We start from the raw sequence: 20,385 nt of genomic DNA on the forward strand, positions 1-20,385 counted from the left end.
GTTTCACAATTTTTTTTCTTTTTTTGAACTTTTTCATACTTGGACTACGATTGGGAATAGTAACCTGTGCCGAGCGCAGCGGTAGCAGAGCGAGGCACCTTGCGGTGCACTAATTGGGGTTCCTGGTCACTGTACGGAGAAAACAACACCAAAAAAACATAAACTCATGTCGACCTTTTGACCTGTCGACCTAGAGACCCTGTCGAACTAGTTACTGTCGACCAATAGTGGTCGACCTAGACACTCTCGACCTAGTTACTGTCGACCTTCCATACCACACCCATTAGATAGATAAAGATACTAAGTTTGAATAATTATGTAATAACAATTAAAAGATATAATAGCAGAAATTATTATTCACTTACTGAACGCTGCCCAATAGTGAAGTTCAACTATTTGAATCTGGTTCTTCTAAAACATAAGTATTACAACAATTACTATTGGTGAAAGCTGCAAACTCCAAGCATAATTTCTCATACGTCCTAGAGGATGCAGGGGACCACATCAAGACCATGGAGTATAGACGGGATCCGCAGGAGCCATGGGCACTTTTAAGACTTTTCATTGGGTGCGAACTGGCTCCTCCCTCTATGCCCCTCCTCCAGACTCCAGTTTTAGAATTGTGCCCAGTGAGACTGGATGCACTCTGAGGAGCTCTACTGAGTTTTTCTGAAAAGACTTATGTTAGGTTTTTTATTTTCAGGGAGAACTGCTGGCATCAGACTCCCTGCTTCGTGGGACTGAGGGGGCAGAAGCAGAACCAACTTCCTACTGAGTTTCATGGCTCTGCCTCTGGCTGACAGGACATGTGTCTAGATGCTCACTCCCACAGCACGCCGTCACCCCTCTCGCAGAGCCAGAAGTCAGAAGACAGATGAGTATGAGAAGAATTAACTTCTATCAAGTAAGTGACGGCTGAGGTACGGCGCGGCTGGCGGGAGCGCGCCATTTCTGCACACACACACAGGCACTGCAGAGTGCAGGGCGCGGGGGGGGGGGGGGGGAGGCCCTGGGCAGCAAGAAATATACCTCAAACTGGCTAAAAGGGGGCATAAGATGCCGCTGGCACAGCCCTACCCCTGCCAGTATAAATATCATGATGTATACTGAGTGTAAGGACGCGCCATTGTGGGGGCGGAGCTTCTTCCTCAGGCAGCCAGCACACTACTCAGCGCCATTTTCTCTCGCTCCTCTGGCTGCAGAGAACACGCTGGTCCTCTCCTCCACTTCTGACAAGTACAGGGTGCTATTAAGGGGGGGCACAAAGCGATTGTGGTGCATTTAATAGTGTGAATTACTGTTTAATAGCGCTGTTTGGCTGTGGGCATTCTGTGTTCACAGGCATAGCATACTGGCGCTGGGATTGTGAACTGGCTGCTCCTATACTGTGTCTCTCTGAAAGATTTTACTGTGGATCTGTCCCCAAATAAGTCCCAGTGTGTCTGTGAGTGTGCTGTACACGTGTGAGGCATGTCTCAGGCAGGGAGTTCCTCCCTGGAGGAAGCCATTTTAGGGACACAGAGTTGTAATGTGGTGGCGCTACCGGCACACCAAGAGCCTGCATGGGTGAAAGAGATACGTGACAGTATGCATCTGATTAACCGAAGATTAGATAAGTCTGAATCTAAGGCTGCATGCTGGAGAAAATCTGTGGAAGAAGTGATTTTTCAGGATGCTGTTACTCCTTATGCAGGCGGCCCCTCTGGGTCACATAAGAGACCATTTGCGAATGTTGTAAACACTGATACCGACACGGACTCTGATTCTTGTGTCGACGATAGTGACTCCAGAGAGATAGATCATAAATTGGCAAAAAGTATACAATATATGATTGTGGCTATAAGGGACGTGTTGGAGGTTACAGAAAGCACTCCTGTACCTCAGGAGAAGGCTTATTTATGTAAGGAAAAGAAATCAAAAGTCACGTTCCCTCCTTCACACGAACTAAATGCCCTTTTTGAAGGAATGTGGGTGAATCCTGATAATAAATTTCGTATTTCCGAAAGGATTCAGATAGCTTACCCCTTCCTGGCTGAGGACAGGAAAAAATGGGAGTCACCCCTGTGTTAGACAGTGCGCTTTCCAGGTTGACAAAGAAGGTAATTCTCCCTGCACCTGGCACGGCTTCACTTAAGGAGCCGGCAGACCACAAAATGGAAACGACATTGATATCCATTTATGTTACCAATGGTACGCTGCTCAGGCCCACTATTGCCTGCGCGTGGGTGAGTCGCGCTATTGAAAAATGGTCAGAATGCGTGTCATCAGAAATTGACACGATTGATAAAGATGAGATACTCCTTAAGTTAGGGAATATGAAGGACGCTGCCGCCTACATGCTGGAAGCAATGAAGGATATAGGACTCTTGAGTTCACAAGCCGCTACCATGGCAGTATTGGCTAGGCGGGTGCTGTGGATTCGCCAGTGGAACGCGGATGCAGATTCCAAAAGAAACATGGAGGCGCTCCCATATAAAAGGTGAGGAGTTATTTGGCGATGGCCTGGATGCGTTAGTCTCGGCGGCTACCGCAGGTAAGTCACCATTTTTGCCCTCTGCACCTGCATCGGCAAAAAAGACCTATCACCCGCAAATGCAGTCCTTTCGGCCCAATAAATACAAAAGAACGAGAGGTTCCCCCTTCTTTGCAGGTAGGGGAAGAGGAAGGGGAAAGAAGCCCACAGCGGCTCCAGGTTCCCAAGAGCAGAAGTCTACCCCTACTTCTGCCAAATCCTCAGCATGACGCTGGAGCTCCCTTGCGGGAGGCCGCTCGGGTGGGGGCACGTCTCAAACTCTTCAGCCAAGGCTAGATTCTGTCTGGCCTGGATCCCTGGGTGTTGCAAATAGTATCCCAGGGATACAAACTGGAGTTTCAAGACGTTCCCCCATGCCAATTTTTCAAATCGACCTTGCCAGTTTCTCCGCCAGAAAGAGAAGCAGTAACAGTGGCAATCCAAAAATTATGTCAAGACCAGGTCATAGTCCTGGTACCGTTGTCACAACAAGGGCGGGGTTTTTACTCAAGCCTCTTTGTTGTTCCGAAGCCGGACGCCTCGGTCAGACCGATCCTAAATCTAAAAGATCTGAATTGCTACCTGAAAAGGTTCAAGTTCAAGATGGAATCACTTCGGGCGGTGATTGCCAGTCTGGAGGAGGGGGAACAACTTGGTGTCAGTGGACATAAAGGATGCTTACCTGCATGTTCCCATTTATCCTCCTCACCAGGCTTATCTGAGATTCACGGTTCAGGATTGCATTACCAATTCCAGACGTTACCTTTTGGCCTCTCCACAGCGCCGAGGGTATTCACCAAGGTGATGGCGGAGATGATGGTCCTCCTTCGTCAGAAAGGAGTCAATATAATTCCTTATCTGGACGATCTCCTGACAAAGGCGAGATCCAGGGAGCAGTTGTTACAAAACATATCACTCTCTCTGTCAATACTCCAACAACACGGGTGGATCATAAATTACCCAAAGTCACAATTGGAACTGACAACAAGGTTGTTTTTCCTCGGGATGATTCTGGACACATAAGTTCAGAGATTTTTAGATGATTGTTTGGGGAATCCCTTGGCGCTCCAAAATGGTCTCTGCTGCCTCCTACTTTTATCCCGGATCTATCCCAATAGATCCAAAATGAAATATGTAGACAGTGAAAAAAGTGGAAAAAGAGGGATGGCGCTGAGAGTGGTTTGATAATACTTATCTGGATGTCGGGATATCCTGATATTGTGGATGGTCTTCCTTCTCCTTCTGTTTTCTTTGGAGGTAATCTTCCAAAGAATTTCGGATGGTATATGTGAATAGAAAAATTGGAATGACTAGGTTATGTTCTAGTTCCAATTTGTTCTATGTAGATTATGCAATATAGAATTTGTTGCCAGATATACCTAGCTTACACAATAATTGGTAAGTCTCAGCACATAATGATTTCTTTAAATGATGATTGGAGCTAGAAGATCTCTCAATCATGCGCACTTTTTTTAGAGTGAGTGCGTACCTCCACTTACACTATAACGATAGCTGGTAAATTTATAAAGGTATCTTTTTTTCTCCTTTCAAATTCGTATCAGGGTTTGATCTTAATTTCAAATGATGTTACAACTACATAGACATCTTCAAAGCGTACCTAACTTACACTCGTTAGGTGCAATATCCTCCTATAAAGGTATCTTTATAAGTGTAGGAAGTCGTACCAGTACTCACGATGTTGGTGTGTGTTACATTCGCATCAAGGTATCTTTGTTCTTCATGAAGATAGAAGCTTATATATATATATGGTAAATTTAAAAAAATACATAATTTATTTTCTTTTTACAAAAAAGACAATGATAAGATCCAAAAAGGTTAAAAAATATATATATATTGGCTGCCGGAGGGCACCGCCCGTATTATGGATTTAGGAAGACCAGCCAAATCTGTGCATAGGAACCGGTAACTATGAAACTGAGATGGAGAAAAAAATGGTCGTACCTTTAATCCAAACAGCGGGCGGTGTGGTGTCCAGCAGGCAATAGTCCTCAGCCGACGCGTTTCGAGTATGCTACTCTTTTTCAAGGCTGATGGAGGACTGTGTTTGCGGGGTATTTAAGGTATAAGGCCGGAAATTAGAAAAATGACATCACTTCCGGTTCCGGTGAATCTCGGAATTTGTGCATCTTAATTACTGGTTTTTTGGTTGTTTGTACATTCTGATCAATATAACTGGAGGATATGTGGGTATTCTGTGCGGTTTACTGATAATCTGATTTCATTTAATGGATTTATAGAGAAAACGCCGCACCGGAAGTGATGGTGGGGGTTTCTGGGAAATGTAGTTTTTTCTATTAAACGAGTATAACTCTTTCTTGTGAAGTATTTCTTTGGGGCATTAAAGCAATATATGCGTGGGTTGGGGATTACTTAGATTCGTTGGTGGTACAGTGATGAGTCTTGTATAAGCTCTAAAAGAGAGTGGTGTTTACGTGCCGCAAGCGGAAGTTCGTAACCGGAAGTCTTGTCTGAGGCTTCTGGGAAATGTAGTTTTCATGGTGAAATGGAGTCCGGTTTTTTTCTTTTGTTGTTTTTTGTATTTAATATTCTTAATACAAAGAAGTCAGTCAAATGATTTAGTAGATGTGTCCGAAGGCTTGACGATCGGTACTGTTATATGGAGAAAAACATTCCTTAGCGGGTGCCGAAACCGGAAGTGGTCCCTATGGTTTCTGGGAGATGTAGTTTCTGGAAGAAGACACTGGATTTTATCTCCCACATATTGGAGATTGCCTCGTCCGTAGAGGGGGAATCTTGGGACATGTTTTCAATGTTGATAGTTGTCTGAACAATATTTCAAATAAAGTTGGAGCTGGATAATTCTGTTTACTGTTTTTTTATGAAACTAGAAAACAGAAGTTTATAGACAATTAGTATATACAACGCACAGGAACCGCAATGGGGACAAAATTCGCCCCAAGCTACGCTAATTTATTCATGAATTATTGGGAAGAGGAGAACATCTACAACAGCGTAGCTTGGGGTACCAAATTAATCAAATGGCAGAGATATATAGACGATGTCCTATTTTTATGGGAAGGAGATGAAGATTCCCTATTAACATTCCTTGAATCAATCAATAACAATGATTTCAATATCAATTTCACTCTATCTCACAGTAAAGTGTACAAAAAACAACAAAAGAAAAAAACCGGACTCCATTTCACCATGAAAACTACATTTCCCAGAAGCCTCAGACAAGACTTCCGGTTACAAACTTCCGGTTGCGGCACGTAAACACCACTCTCTTTTAGAGCTTATACAAGACTCATCACTGTACCACCAACGAATCTAAGTAATCCCCAACCCACGCATATATTGCTTTAATGCCCCAAAGAAATACTTCACAAGAAAGAGTTATACTCGTTTAATAGAAAAAACTACATTTCCCAGAAACCCCCACCATCACTTCCGGTGCGGCGTTTTCTCTATAAATCCATTAAATGAAATCAGATTATCAGTAAACCGCACAGAATACCCACATATCCTCCAGTTATATTGATCAGAATGTACAAACAACCAAAAAACCAGTAATTAAGATGCACAAATTCAGAGATTCACCGGAACCGGAAGTGATGTCATTTTTCTAATTTCCGGCCTTATACCTTAAATACCCCGCAAACACAGTCCTCCATCAGCCTTGAAAAAGAGTAGCATACTCGAAACGCGTCGGCTGAGGACTATTGCCTGCTGGACACCACACCGCCCGCTGTTTGGATTAAAGGTACGACCATTTTTTTCTCCATCTCAGTTTCATAGTTAACGGTTCCTATGCACAGATTTGGCTGGTCTTCCTAAATCCATAATACGGGCGGTGCCCTCCGGCAGCCAATATATATATTTTTTTTAACCTTTTTGGATCTTATCATTGTCTTTTTTGTAAAAAGAAAATAAATTATGTATTTTTTTAAATTTACCATATATATATATAAGCTTCTATCTTCATGAAGAACAAAGATACCTTGATGCGAATGTAACACACACCAACATCGTGAGTACTGGTACGACTTCCTACACTTATAAAGATACCTTTATAGGAGGATATTGCACCTAACGAGTGTAAGTTAGGTACGCTTTGAAGATGTCTATGTAGTTGTAACATCATTTGAAATTAAGATCAAACCCTGATACGAATTTGAAAGGAGAAAAAAAGATACCTTTATAAATTTACCAGCTATCGTTATAGTGTAAGTGGAGGTACGCACTCACTCTAAAAAAAGTGCGCATGATTGAGAGATCTTCTAGCTCCAATCATCATTTAAAGAAATCATTATGTGCTGAGACTTACCAATTATTGTGTAAGCTAGGTATATCTGGCAACAAATTCTATATTGCATAATCTACATAGAACAAATTGGAACTAGAACATAACCTAGTCATTCCAATTTTTCTATTCACATATACCATCCGAAATTCTTTGGAAGATTACCTCCAAAGAAAACAGAAGGAGAAGGAAGACCATCCACAATATCAGGATATCCCGACATCCAGATAAGTATTATCAAACCACTCTCAGCGCCATCCCTCTTTTTCCACTTTTTTCACTGTCTACATAAGTTCAGAGAGTATTTCTTCCGGTCAAAAAGGGTCTGGAAATCCAGAAAATGGTAAAACAGATATTGAAACCATCAAGTCTGTCGATCCATCAGTGCATTCGGTTGTTGGGGAAGATGGTGGCGGCCTACGAGGCCATACAGTTTGGCAGGTTCCATGCCAGAGTATTTCAGTGGGACCTGTTGGACAAGTGGTCGGAGTCACACCTACACATGCACCGAAAGATAATTCTGTCGTCAAAAACCAGGATTTCACTCCTGTGGTGGTTAGACAGCTTTCACCTGCTAGAGGGACGCAGGTTTGGGATTCAGGACTGGGTTCTGGTAACCACGGATGCAAGTCTCCGAGGCTGGGGAGCAGTCTCTCAGGGAGAAAACTTCCAGGGACGTTGGTCACATCAGGAAGCCTGCCTTCACATAAACGTGCTAGAGCTAAAAGCCATTTACAGAGGCCTTCAACAAGCGGTACATCTTCTTCAAGACCGTCTCGTGCAGATCCAGGCGGACAATGTAACAGCAGTCACGTACATAAACAGGCAGGGCGGAACGAAAAGCAGAGTGACAATGGCAGAGGCGACAAAAATCCTCCGCTGGGCAGAAAAACATCTACAAGCTCTGTCGGCAATATTCATTCCGGGAGTAGACAACTGGGAAGCAGACTTCCTTAGCAGGCACGATCTCCATCCAGGAGAGTGGGGCCTCCACCAAGAAGTTTTCGCAGAGGTGACAAGTCTTTGGGGAGTTCCTCAAGTAGACATGATGGCGTCTCGCCTCAACAAGAAGCTTCAGAAATACTGTTCCAGGTCGAGAGACCCTCAAGCAGTAGCAGTGGATGCGCTAGTGACCCAGTGGGTTTTCCCGTCAGTGTATGTCTTCCCTCCACTTCCGCTGATCCCAAAAGTACTCAGGATCATAAGAAAAACAAGGGTTCGAGCAATCTTCATTGCCCCAGACTGGCCGAGGAGGGCTTGGTACCCAGATCTTCAGCAGTTGATCAAAGATCCTCGGCCTCTTCCTCCTTGCGAGGACCTGCTGCAGCAGGGACCGTGCGTGTAACAGGACTTACCGTGGCTACGTTTGACGGCATGGCTGTTGAGCGCCGTATCCTAGCCAGGAATGGTATTCCCAAGGAAGTCATCCCCACCCTTATTCAAGCCAGAAAAGGAGTAACGTCGAAACATTACCACCGTATCTGGAGAAAATATGTGTCTTGGTGTGAATCCAAGAAAGCTCCTACGGAAGAGTTTCACTTAGGGCGTTTCCTCCATTTTTTGCAGGATGGTGTGGAGGCGGGCCTCCGATTGGGATCAATCAAGGTTCAGATTTCGGCCTTCTCAGTGTTCTTCCAAAAACTATTGGCCTCTCTTCCAGAGGTTCAGACCTTCATGAAAGGGGTTCTGCACATCCAGCCTCCATTCGTGCCTCCAGTGGCACCATGGGATCTTAAAGTGGTATTGCAGTTCCTTCAATCAGATTGGTTTGAGCCTCTACAAAAGATAGAGTTGAAGTTTCTCACTTGGCAAGTGGTGATGCTTTTGGCTTTGGCATCTGCAAGACGGGTGTCTGAATTGGGGGCCTTGTCTCACAAGAGCCCTTACCTGATCTTCCATGAAGATAGGGCAGAGTTGAGAACTCGACAACATTTTCTTCCTAAGGTGGTTTTATCTTATCACATAAACCAACCTATTGTAGTGCCAGTAGTTACTGACACATTCACTGAATCAAAATCTCTAGATGTGGTTAGAGCTTTGAAAATCTATGTTGCTAGAACAGCTTGTATACGGAAAACAGAGGCCCTGTTTGTCCTGTATGCTCACAACAAGAATGGGTGTCCTGCTTCCAAGCAGACTATTGCACGGTGGATCAGAGATACGATTCAGCAAGCTCATACTATGGCTGGATTGCCGTTACCGACGTCGGTGAAGGCCCATTCCACTAGGAAGGTGGTCTCATCCTGGGCGTCTGCCCGGGGGGGTCTCTGCATTACAACTGTGCCGAGCAGCTACTTGGTCGGGGTCAAACACATTTGCTAAGTTCTACAAGTTTGGCACCTTGGCCGATGAAGACCTAAAGTTTGGTCAATCGGTGCTGCAGAGTTGTCCACACTCTCCCGCCCGCACTGGAGCTTTGGTATAAACCCCATGGTCTTGATGTGGTCCCCAGCATCCTCTAGGACGTATGAGAAAATAGGATTTTGATACCTACCGGTAAATCCTTTTCTCCTAGTCCGTAGAGGATGCTGGGCGCCCGTCCCAGTGTGTACTTTACCTGCAGTTTAGTTATTCGGGTTACACAAGTTGTGTTATCTTAGGTTCAGCATGTTGCTGCAATTGTTTCATGCCTGTTGGCATGTGTTATGTTGAATGCCATGTGTGCAGCATGCTTGAGGGTGTGAGTTGGTATGTATCTCACCACTAGTATTAAAGTAAGTCCTTTCCTCGAAATGTCCGTCTTCCTGGGCACAGTTCCTATAACTGAGGTCTGGAGGAGGGGCATAGAGGGAGGAGCCAGTTCGCACCCAATGAAAAGTCTTAAGAGTGCCCATGTCTCCTGCAGATCCCATCTATACCCCATGGTCTTGATTTGGTCCCCAGTATCCTCTACGGACTAGGAGAAAAGGATTTACCGTAGGTATCAAAATCTTATTTTAGCAACCTAATTTCTGACTAGTGTCTGATGGTAATCTCTATCCTCAGTCTGCAGTCAGGAGTCCAAGGGAGAATAATTCACTGCTCTCCTAGACTGGCTATTTAAACCTAGAGGAGAGTGACATCACTTCCTGTTGCCTGGGTTTTAATTACCTTCTAAATACCAATTTAGCTTGTGTTTTGAAGGTAGATTATTTAGGAAACCTTCTCTCCTTCAATTTTTTAAATAAATATAACATTGGTGGTCAGTGTGAGGGCTAAGAGCTGTTTAAACGGACTTAATAATCCGTTTATGTTCCAGGAGCAGGTATTTCCCGCTTCCTGGTCACGTTCCTGGCCTCATTCTGGTCGCATAATGTCATCACGCTCCTAACACGATCGTACCCTGCGTGATGACGCACTATGGACTGTCCCTGGGAATACTAATAACTCATCTGTATATGAAAATCAGATAAAACTAGTGAGTATCTCCTCTTCAGGTGTGTATGATTTGAAAACACCTTTAAGGGCCTACTGTATATCTGAAGTCTTCCAATTAACTTTCATTAATTGTTTGAATATTGAGCTGTAATGAGAATAATGTAATTCTATATTGGAACAATTACTGAGTCACCATATATCATTTGTCTATCTTTAATATTGATATCTTAAAAATGTTGATCTGTACAATTTTCTGATATTTTTCCTGTATATTGAGATACCTTCTTCTTTGTTCTTTTTTTCACGTCTAAAACACCTGTGGTACCCTCAGGTGAACCCCTTATGGCAATGTGCTTACCAGAAATCCGCTTTGCGATGATACTTCTATTTTCTTCGCGGAGAGGTCTGAAGGTATGAGTAACACACTTTTGAATATGGAAAACAACGTTCATTAATAATGCAGGTGTATTTATTTCAAGAACCAGTGCATGCGATATAGCCTGTACACTAGTACAGTAGGTACTCAGTATAATACAACAATGACGCCTTTAAGCACAAACAAGACACTAATCAATTATCACAACTATGCTTAATTACTGTATAAACATTAGCATCGGGTACCCAAACACACATAACCTGAATAGTGTCCAAATGTTGCTTTTATACCTGTGCACAGGATTTTTGGATTGCAATCCTTTGATAACAACTTGATTTCCATGTAATATGTAGGGACTGGCAAGTATAGTGTAAATGTCACCAATTGCTGTATCTTGGAGGAGCCCCAACAGATCACTATTTAAATTGGAGATCCCAAACTGGAAGTCTGTTGAATTTCCTCTCTGTATGAGGGATATAGTCTTGTTAATCTCTATTTGTTCTCAGGTGGTGCCCGCAGTGTGGAGGATCACTTCTAAATGCTCAATGTATAATCAATGTCAGTTTCACTGAGATAGCAGTGATTTACCTTGTAAGGCAGTGTTCAGTCATTCGTGACCAGAGTCTCTCTCTTATATAGGCTGCCAGCCTTGTAGTCTACGGAGGGGCAGAGGGGGGCCTTTATATTACTTCACTCTTCTTTAGAGGCTAATTATGAGTCTTTACACCAGGACGCAGCTGTTTAGTATAGTGTATGAGACTGTACCAGTCATTAGGCTACTCCAGAAGTCAGTGGCTAACTTAGCCAGACTCACGTGTCCTATGACTGTAGTGATGATCTGTTTACTCAGGGGGCCACCCCACACGAACTCCGTTGTCTCACCGTGCAGCGCTGTTTCTCCTCTGTGCATAAGAACTATTGCTGTCTCGTCTGAGCTGCAGTAAATCACAGCCTGTGGAATGTTTACTTCAAACCACGCTGATCACTGCTTGAATCTCTCAGACCCTCTACGTATCACTTTGGCAGATGCAGGCTTTCTCAGCATACTGGCGTCTGACGTCACATCCCCCTCTGCAGCCTATAAATCCTCTGCCCTTTTTCTAGAGATGAGCGGGTTCGGTTTCTTTGAATCCGAACCCGCACGAACTTCACTTTTTTTTTCACGGGTCCGAGCGACTCGGATCTTCCCGCCTTGCTCGGTTAACCCGAGCGCGCCCGAACGTCATCATGACGCTGTCGGATTCTCGCGAGACTCGGATTCTATATAAGGAGCCGCGCGTCGCCGCCATTTTCACACGTGCATTGAGATTGATAGGGAGAGGACGTGGCTGGCGTCCTCTCCATTTAGATTAGATTTAGAAGAGAGAGAGAGAGAGAGATTGCTGTGATACTGTAGATTAGAAGAGAGTGCAGAGTGCAGACAGAGTTTAGTGACTGACGACCACAGTGACCAGTGACCACCAGAGACAGTGCAGTTGTTTGTTTTATTTAATATATCCGTTCTCTGCCTGAAAAAAACGATACACAGTCACACAGTGACTCAGTCTGTGTGCACTGCTCAGCCCAGTGTGCTGCACATCAATGTATTGTATATAAAGCTTATAATTGTGGGGGAGACTGGGGAGCACTGCAGGTTGTTATAGCAGGAGCCAGGAGTACATGATAAATAATATTATATTAAAATTAAACAGTGCACACTTTTGCTGCAGGAGTGCCACTGCCAGTGTGACTAGTGGTGACCAGTGCCTGACCACCAGTATATTAGTAGTATTGTATACTATCTCTTTATCAACCAGTCTATATTAGCAGCAGACACAGTACAGTGCGGTAGTTCACGGCTGTGGCTACCTCTGTGTCGGCACTCGGCAGGCAGTCCGTCCATCCATAATTGTATTATATACCACCTAACCGTGGTTTTTTTTTTCTTTCTTTATACCGTCGTCATAGTCATACTAGTTGTTACGAGTATACTACTATCTCTTTATCAACCAGTGTACAGTGCGGTAGTTCACGGCTGTGGCTACCTCTGTGTCGGAACTCGGCAGGCAGTCCGTCCATCCATAATTGTATTATAATATATACCACCTAACCGTGGTTTTTTTTTCGTTCTTTATACCGTCGTCATACTAGTTGTTACGAGTATACTACTATCTCTTTATCAACCAGTGTACAGTGCGGTAGTTCACGGCTGTGGCTACCTCTGTGTCGGAACTCGGCAGGCAGTCCGTCCATCCATAATTGTATTATAATATATACCACCTAACCGTGGTTTTTTTTTCGTTCTTTATACCGTCGTCATACTAGTTGTTACGAGTATACTACTATCTCTTTATCAACCAGTGTACAGTGCGGTAGTTCACGGCTGTGGCTACCTCTGTGTCGGCACTCGGCAGGCAGTCCGTCCAACCATAATTGTATTATATACCACCTAACCGTGGTTTTTTTTTCATTCTTTATACCGTCGTCATACTAGTTGTTACGAGTATACTACTATCTCTTTATCAACCAGTGTACAGTGCGGTAGTTCACGGCTGTGGCTACCTCTGTGTCGGCACTCGGCAGGCAGTCCGTCCAACCATAATTGTATTATATACCACCTAACCGTGGTTTTTTTTTCATTCTTTATACCGTCGTCATACTAGTTGTTACGAGTATACTACTATCTCTTTATCAACCAGTGTACAGTGCGGTAGTTCACGGCTGTGGCTACCTCTGTGTCGGCACTCGGCAGCCCGTCCATAATTGTATATACCAGTGACCTAACCGTGGTTCTTTTTTCTTTCTTTATACATACATACTAGTTACGAGTATACTATCTCTTTATCAACCAGTCTATATATTAGCAGCAGACACAGTACAGTGCGGTAGTTCACGGCTGTGGCTACCTCTGTGTCGGCACTCGGCAGCCCGTCCATAATTGTATATACCACCTAACCGTGGTTTTTTTTTCTTTCTTTATACATACATACTAGTTACGAGTATACTATCTCTTTATCAACCAGTCTATATATTAGCAGCAGACACAGTACAGTGCGGTAGTTCACGGCTGTGGCTACCTCTGTGTCGGCACTCCGCAGCCCGTCCATAATTGTATATACCAGTGACCTAACCGTGGTTTTTTTTTCTTTCTTTATACATACATACTAGTTACGAGTATACTATCTCTTTATCAACCAGTCTATATATTAGCAGCAGACACAGTACAGTGCGGTAGTTCACGGCTGTGGCTACCTCTGTGTCGGCACTCGGCAGCCCGTCCATAATTGTATATACCAGTGACCTAACCGTGGTTTTTTTTTCTTTCTTTATACATACATACTAGTTACGAGTATACTATCTCTTTATCAACCAGTCTATATATTAGCAGCAGACACAGTACAGTGCGGTAGTTCACGGCTGTGGCTACCTCTGTGTCGGCACTCGGCAGCCCGTCCATAATTGTATATACCAGTGACCTAACCGTGGTTTTTTTTTCTTTCTTTATACATACATACTAGTTACGAGTATACTATCTCTTTATCAACCAGTCTATATATTAGCAGCAGACACAGTACAGTGCGGTAGTTCACGGCTGTGGCTACCTCTGTGTCGGCACTCGGCAGCCCGTCCATAATTGTATACTAGTATCCAATCCATCCATCTGCATTGTTTACCTGAGGTGCCTTTTAGTTGTGCCTATTAAAATATGGAGAACAAAAATGTTGAGGTTCCAAAATTAGGGAAAGATCAAGATCCACTTCCACCTCGTGCTGAAGCTGCTGCCACTAGTCATGGCCGAGACGATGAAATGCCAGCAACGTCGTCTGCCAAGGCCGATGCCCAATGGCATAGTACAGAGCATGTCAAAACCAAAACACCAAATATCAGTAAAAAAAGGACTCCAAAACCTAAAATAAAATTGTCGGAGGAGAAGCGTAAACTTGCCAATATGCCATTTACCACACGGAGTGGCAAGGAACGGCTGAGGCCCTGGCCTATGTTCATGGCTAGTGGTTCAGCTTCACATGAGGATGGAAGCACTCAGCCTCTCGCTAGAAAACTGAAAAGACTCAAGCTGGCAAAAGCACCGCAAAGAACTGTGCGTTCTTTGAAATCCCAAATCCACAAGGAGAGTCCAATTGTGTCGGTTGCGATGCCTGACCTTCCCAACACTGGACGTGAAGAGCATGCGCCTTCCACCATTTGCACGCCCCCTGCAAGTGCTGGAAGGAGCACCCGCAGTCCAGTTCCTGATAGTCAGATTGAAGATGTCAGTGTTGAAGTACACCAGGATGAGGAGGATATGGGTGTTGCTGGCGCTGGGGAGGAAATTGACCAGGAGGATTCTGATGGTGAGGTGGTTTGTTTAAGTCAGGCACCCGGGGAGACACCTGTTGTCCGTGGGAGGAATATGGCCGTTGACATGCCAGGTGAAAATACCAAAAAAATCAGCTCTTCGGTGTGGAGGTATTTCACCAGAAATGCGGACAACAGGTGTCAAGCCGTGTGTTCCCTTTGTCAAGCTGTAATAAGTAGGGGTAAGGACGTTAACCACCTCGGAACATCCTCCCTTATACGTCACCTGCAGCGCATTCATAATAAGTCAGTGACAAGTTCAAAAACTTTGGGTGACAGCGGAAGCAGTCCACTGACCAGTAAATCCCTTCCTCTTGTAACCAAGCTCACGCAAACCACCCCACCAACTCCCTCAGTGTCAATTTCCTCCTTCCCCAGGAATGCCAATAGTCCTGCAGGCCATGTCACTGGCAAGTCTGACGAGTCCTCTCCTGCCTGGGATTCCTCCGATGCATCCTTGCGTGTAACGCCTACTGCTGCTGGCGCTGCTGTTGTTGCTGCTGGGAGTCGATGGTCATCCCAGAGGGGAAGTCATAAGCCCACTTGTACTACTTCCAGTAAGCAATTGACTGTTCAACAGTCCTTTGCGAGGAAGATGAAATATCACAGCAGTCATCCTACTGCAAAGCGGATAACTGAGTCCTTGACAACTATGTTGGTGTTAGACGTGCGTCCGGTATCCGCCGTTAGTTCACAGGGAACTAGACAATTTATTGAGGCAGTGTGCCCCCGTTACCAAATACCATCTAGGTTCCACTTCTCTAGGCAGGCGATACCGAGAATGTACACGGACGTCAGAAAAAGACTCACCAGTCTCCTAAAAAATGCAGTTGTACCCAATGTCCACTTAACCACGGACATGTGGACAAGTGGAGCAGGGCAGGGTCAGGACTATATGACTGTGACAGCCCACTGGGTAGATGTATGGACTCCCGCCGCAAGAACAGCAGCGGCGGCACCAGTAGCAGCATCTCGCAAACGCCAACTCTTTCCTAGGCAGGCTACGCTTTGTATCACCGCTTTCCAGAATACGCACACAGCTGAAAACCTCTTACGGCAACTGAGGAAGATCATCGCGGAATGGCTTACCCCAATTGGACTCTCCTGTGGATTTGTGGCATCGGACAACGCCAGCAATATTGTGTGTGCATTAAATATGGGCAAATTCCAGCACGTCCCATGTTTTGCACATACCTTGAATTTGGTGGTGCAGAATTTTTAAAAAAACGCCAGGGGCGTGCAAGAGATGCTGTCGGTGGCCAGAAAAATTGCGGGACACTTTCGGCGTACAGGCACCACGTACAGAAGACTGGAGCACCACCAAAAACTACTGAACCTGCCCTGCCATCATCTGAAGCAAGAAGTGGTAACGAGGTGGAATTCAACCCTCTATATGCTTCAGAGGTTGGAGGAGCAGCAAAAGGCCATTCAAGCCTATACAATTGAGCACGATATAGGAGATGGAATGCACCTGTCTCAAGTGCAGTGGAGAATGATTTCAACGTTGTGCAAGGTTCTGATGCCCTTTGAACTTGCCACACGTGAAGTCAGTTCAGACACTGCCAGCCTGAGTCAGGTCATTCCCCTCATCAGGCTTTTGCAGAAGAAGCTGGAGGCATTGAAGAAGGAGCTAAAAGGGAGCGATTCCGCTAGGCATGTGGGACTTGTGGATGCAGCCCTTAATTCGCTTAACAAGGATTCACGGGTGGTCAATCTGTTGAAATCAGAGCACTACATTTTGGCCACCGTGCTCGATCCTAGATTTAAAGCCTACCTTGGATCTCTCTTTCCGGCAGACACAGGTCTGCTGGGGTTGAAAGACCTGCTGGTGACAAAATTGTCAAGTCAAGCGGAACGCGACCTGTCAACATCTCCTCCTTCACATTCTCCCGCAACTGGGGGTGCGAGGAAAAGGCTCAGAATTCCGAGCCCACCCGCTGGCGGTGATGCAGGGCAGTCTGGAGCGACTGCTGATGCTGACATCTGGTCCGGACTGAAGGACCTGACAACGATTACGGACATGTCGTCTACTGTCACTGCATATGATTCTCTCAACATTGATAGAATGGTGGAGGATTATATGAGTGACCGCATCCAAGTAGGCACGTCACACAGTCCGTACTTATACTGGCAGGAAAAAGAGGCAATTTGGAGGCCCTTGCACAAACTGGCTTTATTCTACCTAAGTTGCCCTCCCACAAGTGTGTACTCCGAAAGAGTGTTTAGTGCCGCCGCTCACCTTGTCAGCAATCGGCGTACGAGGTTACATCCAGAAAATGTGGAGAAGATGATGTTCATTAAAATGAATTATAATCAATTCCTCCGCGGAGACATTGACCAGCAGCAATTGCCTCCACAAAGTACACAGGGAGCTGAGATGGTGGATTCCAGTGGGGACGAATTGATAATCTGTGAGGAGGGGGATGTACACGGTGATATATCGGAGGGTGAAGATGAGGTGGACATCTTGCCTCTGTAGAGCCAGTTTGTGCAAGGAGAGATTAATTGCTTCTTTTTTGGGGGGGGTCCAAACCAACCCGTCATATCAGTCACAGTCGTGTGGCAGACCCTGTCACTGAAATGATGGGTTGGTTAAAGTGTGCATGTCCTGTTTTGTTTATACAACATAAGGGTGGGTGGGAGGGCCCAAGGATAATTCCATCTTGCACCTCTTTTTTCTTTTCTTTTTCTTTGCATCATGTGCTGATTGGGGAGGGTTTTTTGGAAGGGACATCCTGCGTGACACTGCAGTGCCACTCCTAAATGGGCCCGGTGTTTGTGTCGGCCACTAGGGTCGCTAATCTTACTCACACAGTCAGCTACCTCATTGCGCCTCTTTTTTTCTTTGCGTCATGTGCTGTTTGGGGAGGGTTTTTTGGAAGGGACATCCTGCGTGACACTGCAGTGCCACTCCTAGATGGGCCCGGTGTTTGTGTCGGCCACTAGGGTCGCTAATCTTACTCACACAGCTACCTCATTGCGCCTCTTTTTTTCTTTGCGTCATGTGCTGTTTGGGGAGGGTTTTTTGGAAGGGACATCCTGCGTGACACTGCAGTGCCACTCCTAGATGGGCCCGGTGTTTGTGTCGGCCACTAGGGTCGCTAATCTTACTCACACAGTCAGCTACCTCATTGCGCCTCTTTTTTTCTTTGCGTCATGTGCTGTTTGGGGAGGGTTTTTTGGAAGGGCCATCCTGCGTGACACTGCAGTGCCACTCCTAGATGGGCCCGGTGTTTGTGTCGGCCACTAGGGTCGCTAATCTTACTCACACAGTCAGCTACCTCATTGCGCCTCTTTTTTTCTTTGCGTCATGTGCTGTTTGGGGAGGGTTTTTTGGAAGGGCCATCCTGCGTGACACTGCAGTGCCACTCCTAGATGGGCCCGGTGTTTGTGTCGGCCACTAGGGTCGCTAATCTTACTCACACAGCTACCTCATTGCGCCTCTTTTTTTCTTTGCGTCATGTGCTGTTTGGGGAGGGTTTTTTGGAAGGGACATCCTGCGTGACACTGCAGTGCCACTCCTAGATGGGCCCGGTGTTTGTGTCGGCCACTAGGGTCGCTTATCTTACTCACACAGCGACCTCGGTGCAAATTTTAGGACTAAAAATAATATTGTGAGGTGTGAGGTATTCAGAATAGACTGAAAATGAGTGTAAATTATGGTTTTTGAGGTTAATAATACTTTGGGATCAAAATGACCCCCAAATTCTATGATTTAAGCTGTTTTTTAGTGTTTTTGGAAAAAAACACCCGAATCCAAAACACACCCGAATCCGACAAAAATAATTCGGTGAGGTTTTGCCAAAACGCGTTCGAACCCAAAACACGGCCGCGTAACCGAACCCAAAACCAAAACACAAAACCCGAAAAATTTCAGGCGCTCATCTCTACCTTTTTCCCGTGCTCCTCTCAGGAACAGTCAGATTCTCCTCGGTCTCAACACCCTCCAGATTGCTTCCGTTGTGCACAGCCCCTGTTGCCTAGCACGCAGGCTGCAATTGCAGAAGCCCAGACTGTCACAGTTCATTAAGTTCACAAGTGACACAGCCAAGCCACAGCTTGTAACCCTGTCCTATGTTTCCATGAAAGGGGTATCCCTCAGGACTGGGATGCCACAAATTTCCCCACTGAAATGAGGCGTGTCCTCATGCCTTATAACACAGAGACCTGCCAAAAGTTAATGACTAAAAGTACATCAATATCTGTATCGGGCCGGCAGTTGGCCCCGCGTGGAGCGGGTCGACCGTCTCTCCTCTGATGGGCCAATTACCTCACTTTGATCAATTGACTCAGTTACATCAGGAACAGGCACATTCGGTACAAGGGGACAGACATCTACCACATTATCATTACCAATGTCAGACATAGAACAAGGTACAGTTGCAGACCTGATTGTAGGGTGGCCGAAACACATTCAACATTTCAGCAGTAGGATCGCTATTGCACGGGGACTCAGGTGTACTTGACCTCTTCGCCTCTGTGAGCTGTGGTTCCACCGCCTCTCGATGACTAGACGAGTATTTCTTAGGCTGGTTACGATGAACAACCATTGACTTTTTGTCACCACTTATGGTACTATACTCGTTAGCAGGGCCATACCTCTCTGGGTACAGATATGACATGGGATTTTCGCCCACACCTCTCTCTTCAGGCTGTGGAGGGACAGCGTTCCTTCTATCAGTGGCACTTTCGACTACTCTCATTCTCTCTCCACCTTTGCAGTATTGGTCGTTTCTCTGACAGTTGTGTGGAGGACCTCCATAACGTGGATAGCACCAATGTTGATCGCGATCTGTCGCATACTTGTTGCCTTTTACTGGAACACCACTGGGACCAGTCACGTTAATGGCTTTGATGCCTTTCTTCCCATTCGCCAATTCAAACTCGACCATGTCGTTGCTTCTCAGGCTCCGGAAGCACTCTTTCGGGTTGGTCTTCTGAATGCCAGTATAGTGCACGTATACTCTTTGTTTAGTGTCCACTCGCTTTATAAAACCATAGCCATGTGATACACTGAACCACATGACTTTGCCTGCAATTCTTCGTGCGCTGGCCAGCTGAACATCACCATCAGATAATATGCCACACATGCTAACCTGGTTCTGCACTACTGTATTTGTACCAGTATCCCTTGGCTGTCTTTTCCTGGCTTCCGTTGTGCACAGCCCCTGTTGCCTAGCACCCAGGCTTCAATTGCAGAAGCCCAGACTGTCACAGTTCATTAAGTTCACAAGTGACACAGCCAAGCCACAGCTTGTAACCCTGTCCTATGTTTCCATGAAAGGGGTATCCCTCAGGACTGGGATGCCACACACCCCTTTAAGAAGTTGCCATAGACGAAACGCTTTGAGTGAAAATTTTTGTCATTTGCTATTTCAACACAATCATTTGCCAATTGGCCATTGTTATTATATGCTGACATCAAAGGGTGTTTATATTGTCTATAAGAAAAAGTCACATGTAGAACATTTGTCAATTGTTTTAGTTTTGTTTTCCAGGTTGAGCATCCCTTATCCAAAA

At 45.4% G+C, this 20,385-nt stretch overlaps 1 protein-coding gene across 1 annotated transcript; it reads right to left on the minus strand.

Annotated features, from left to right (window-relative positions):
* Positions 1–19,223: 19,223 nt before the first annotated feature.
* LOC134929575 (Y-box-binding protein 1-like) lies at positions 19,224–19,955 on the minus strand. Its single transcript, XM_063925166.1, has one exon. It carries the CDS (start codon positions 19,953–19,955, stop codon positions 19,224–19,226), a length of 732 nt encoding a protein of 243 aa, XP_063781236.1.
* Positions 19,956–20,385: the final 430 nt, after the last annotated feature.

The sequence above is a fragment of the Pseudophryne corroboree genome, chromosome 5 (assembly GCF_028390025.1).
Source record: "Pseudophryne corroboree isolate aPseCor3 chromosome 5, aPseCor3.hap2, whole genome shotgun sequence".
NCBI lineage: Eukaryota > Metazoa > Chordata > Amphibia > Anura > Myobatrachidae > Pseudophryne > Pseudophryne corroboree.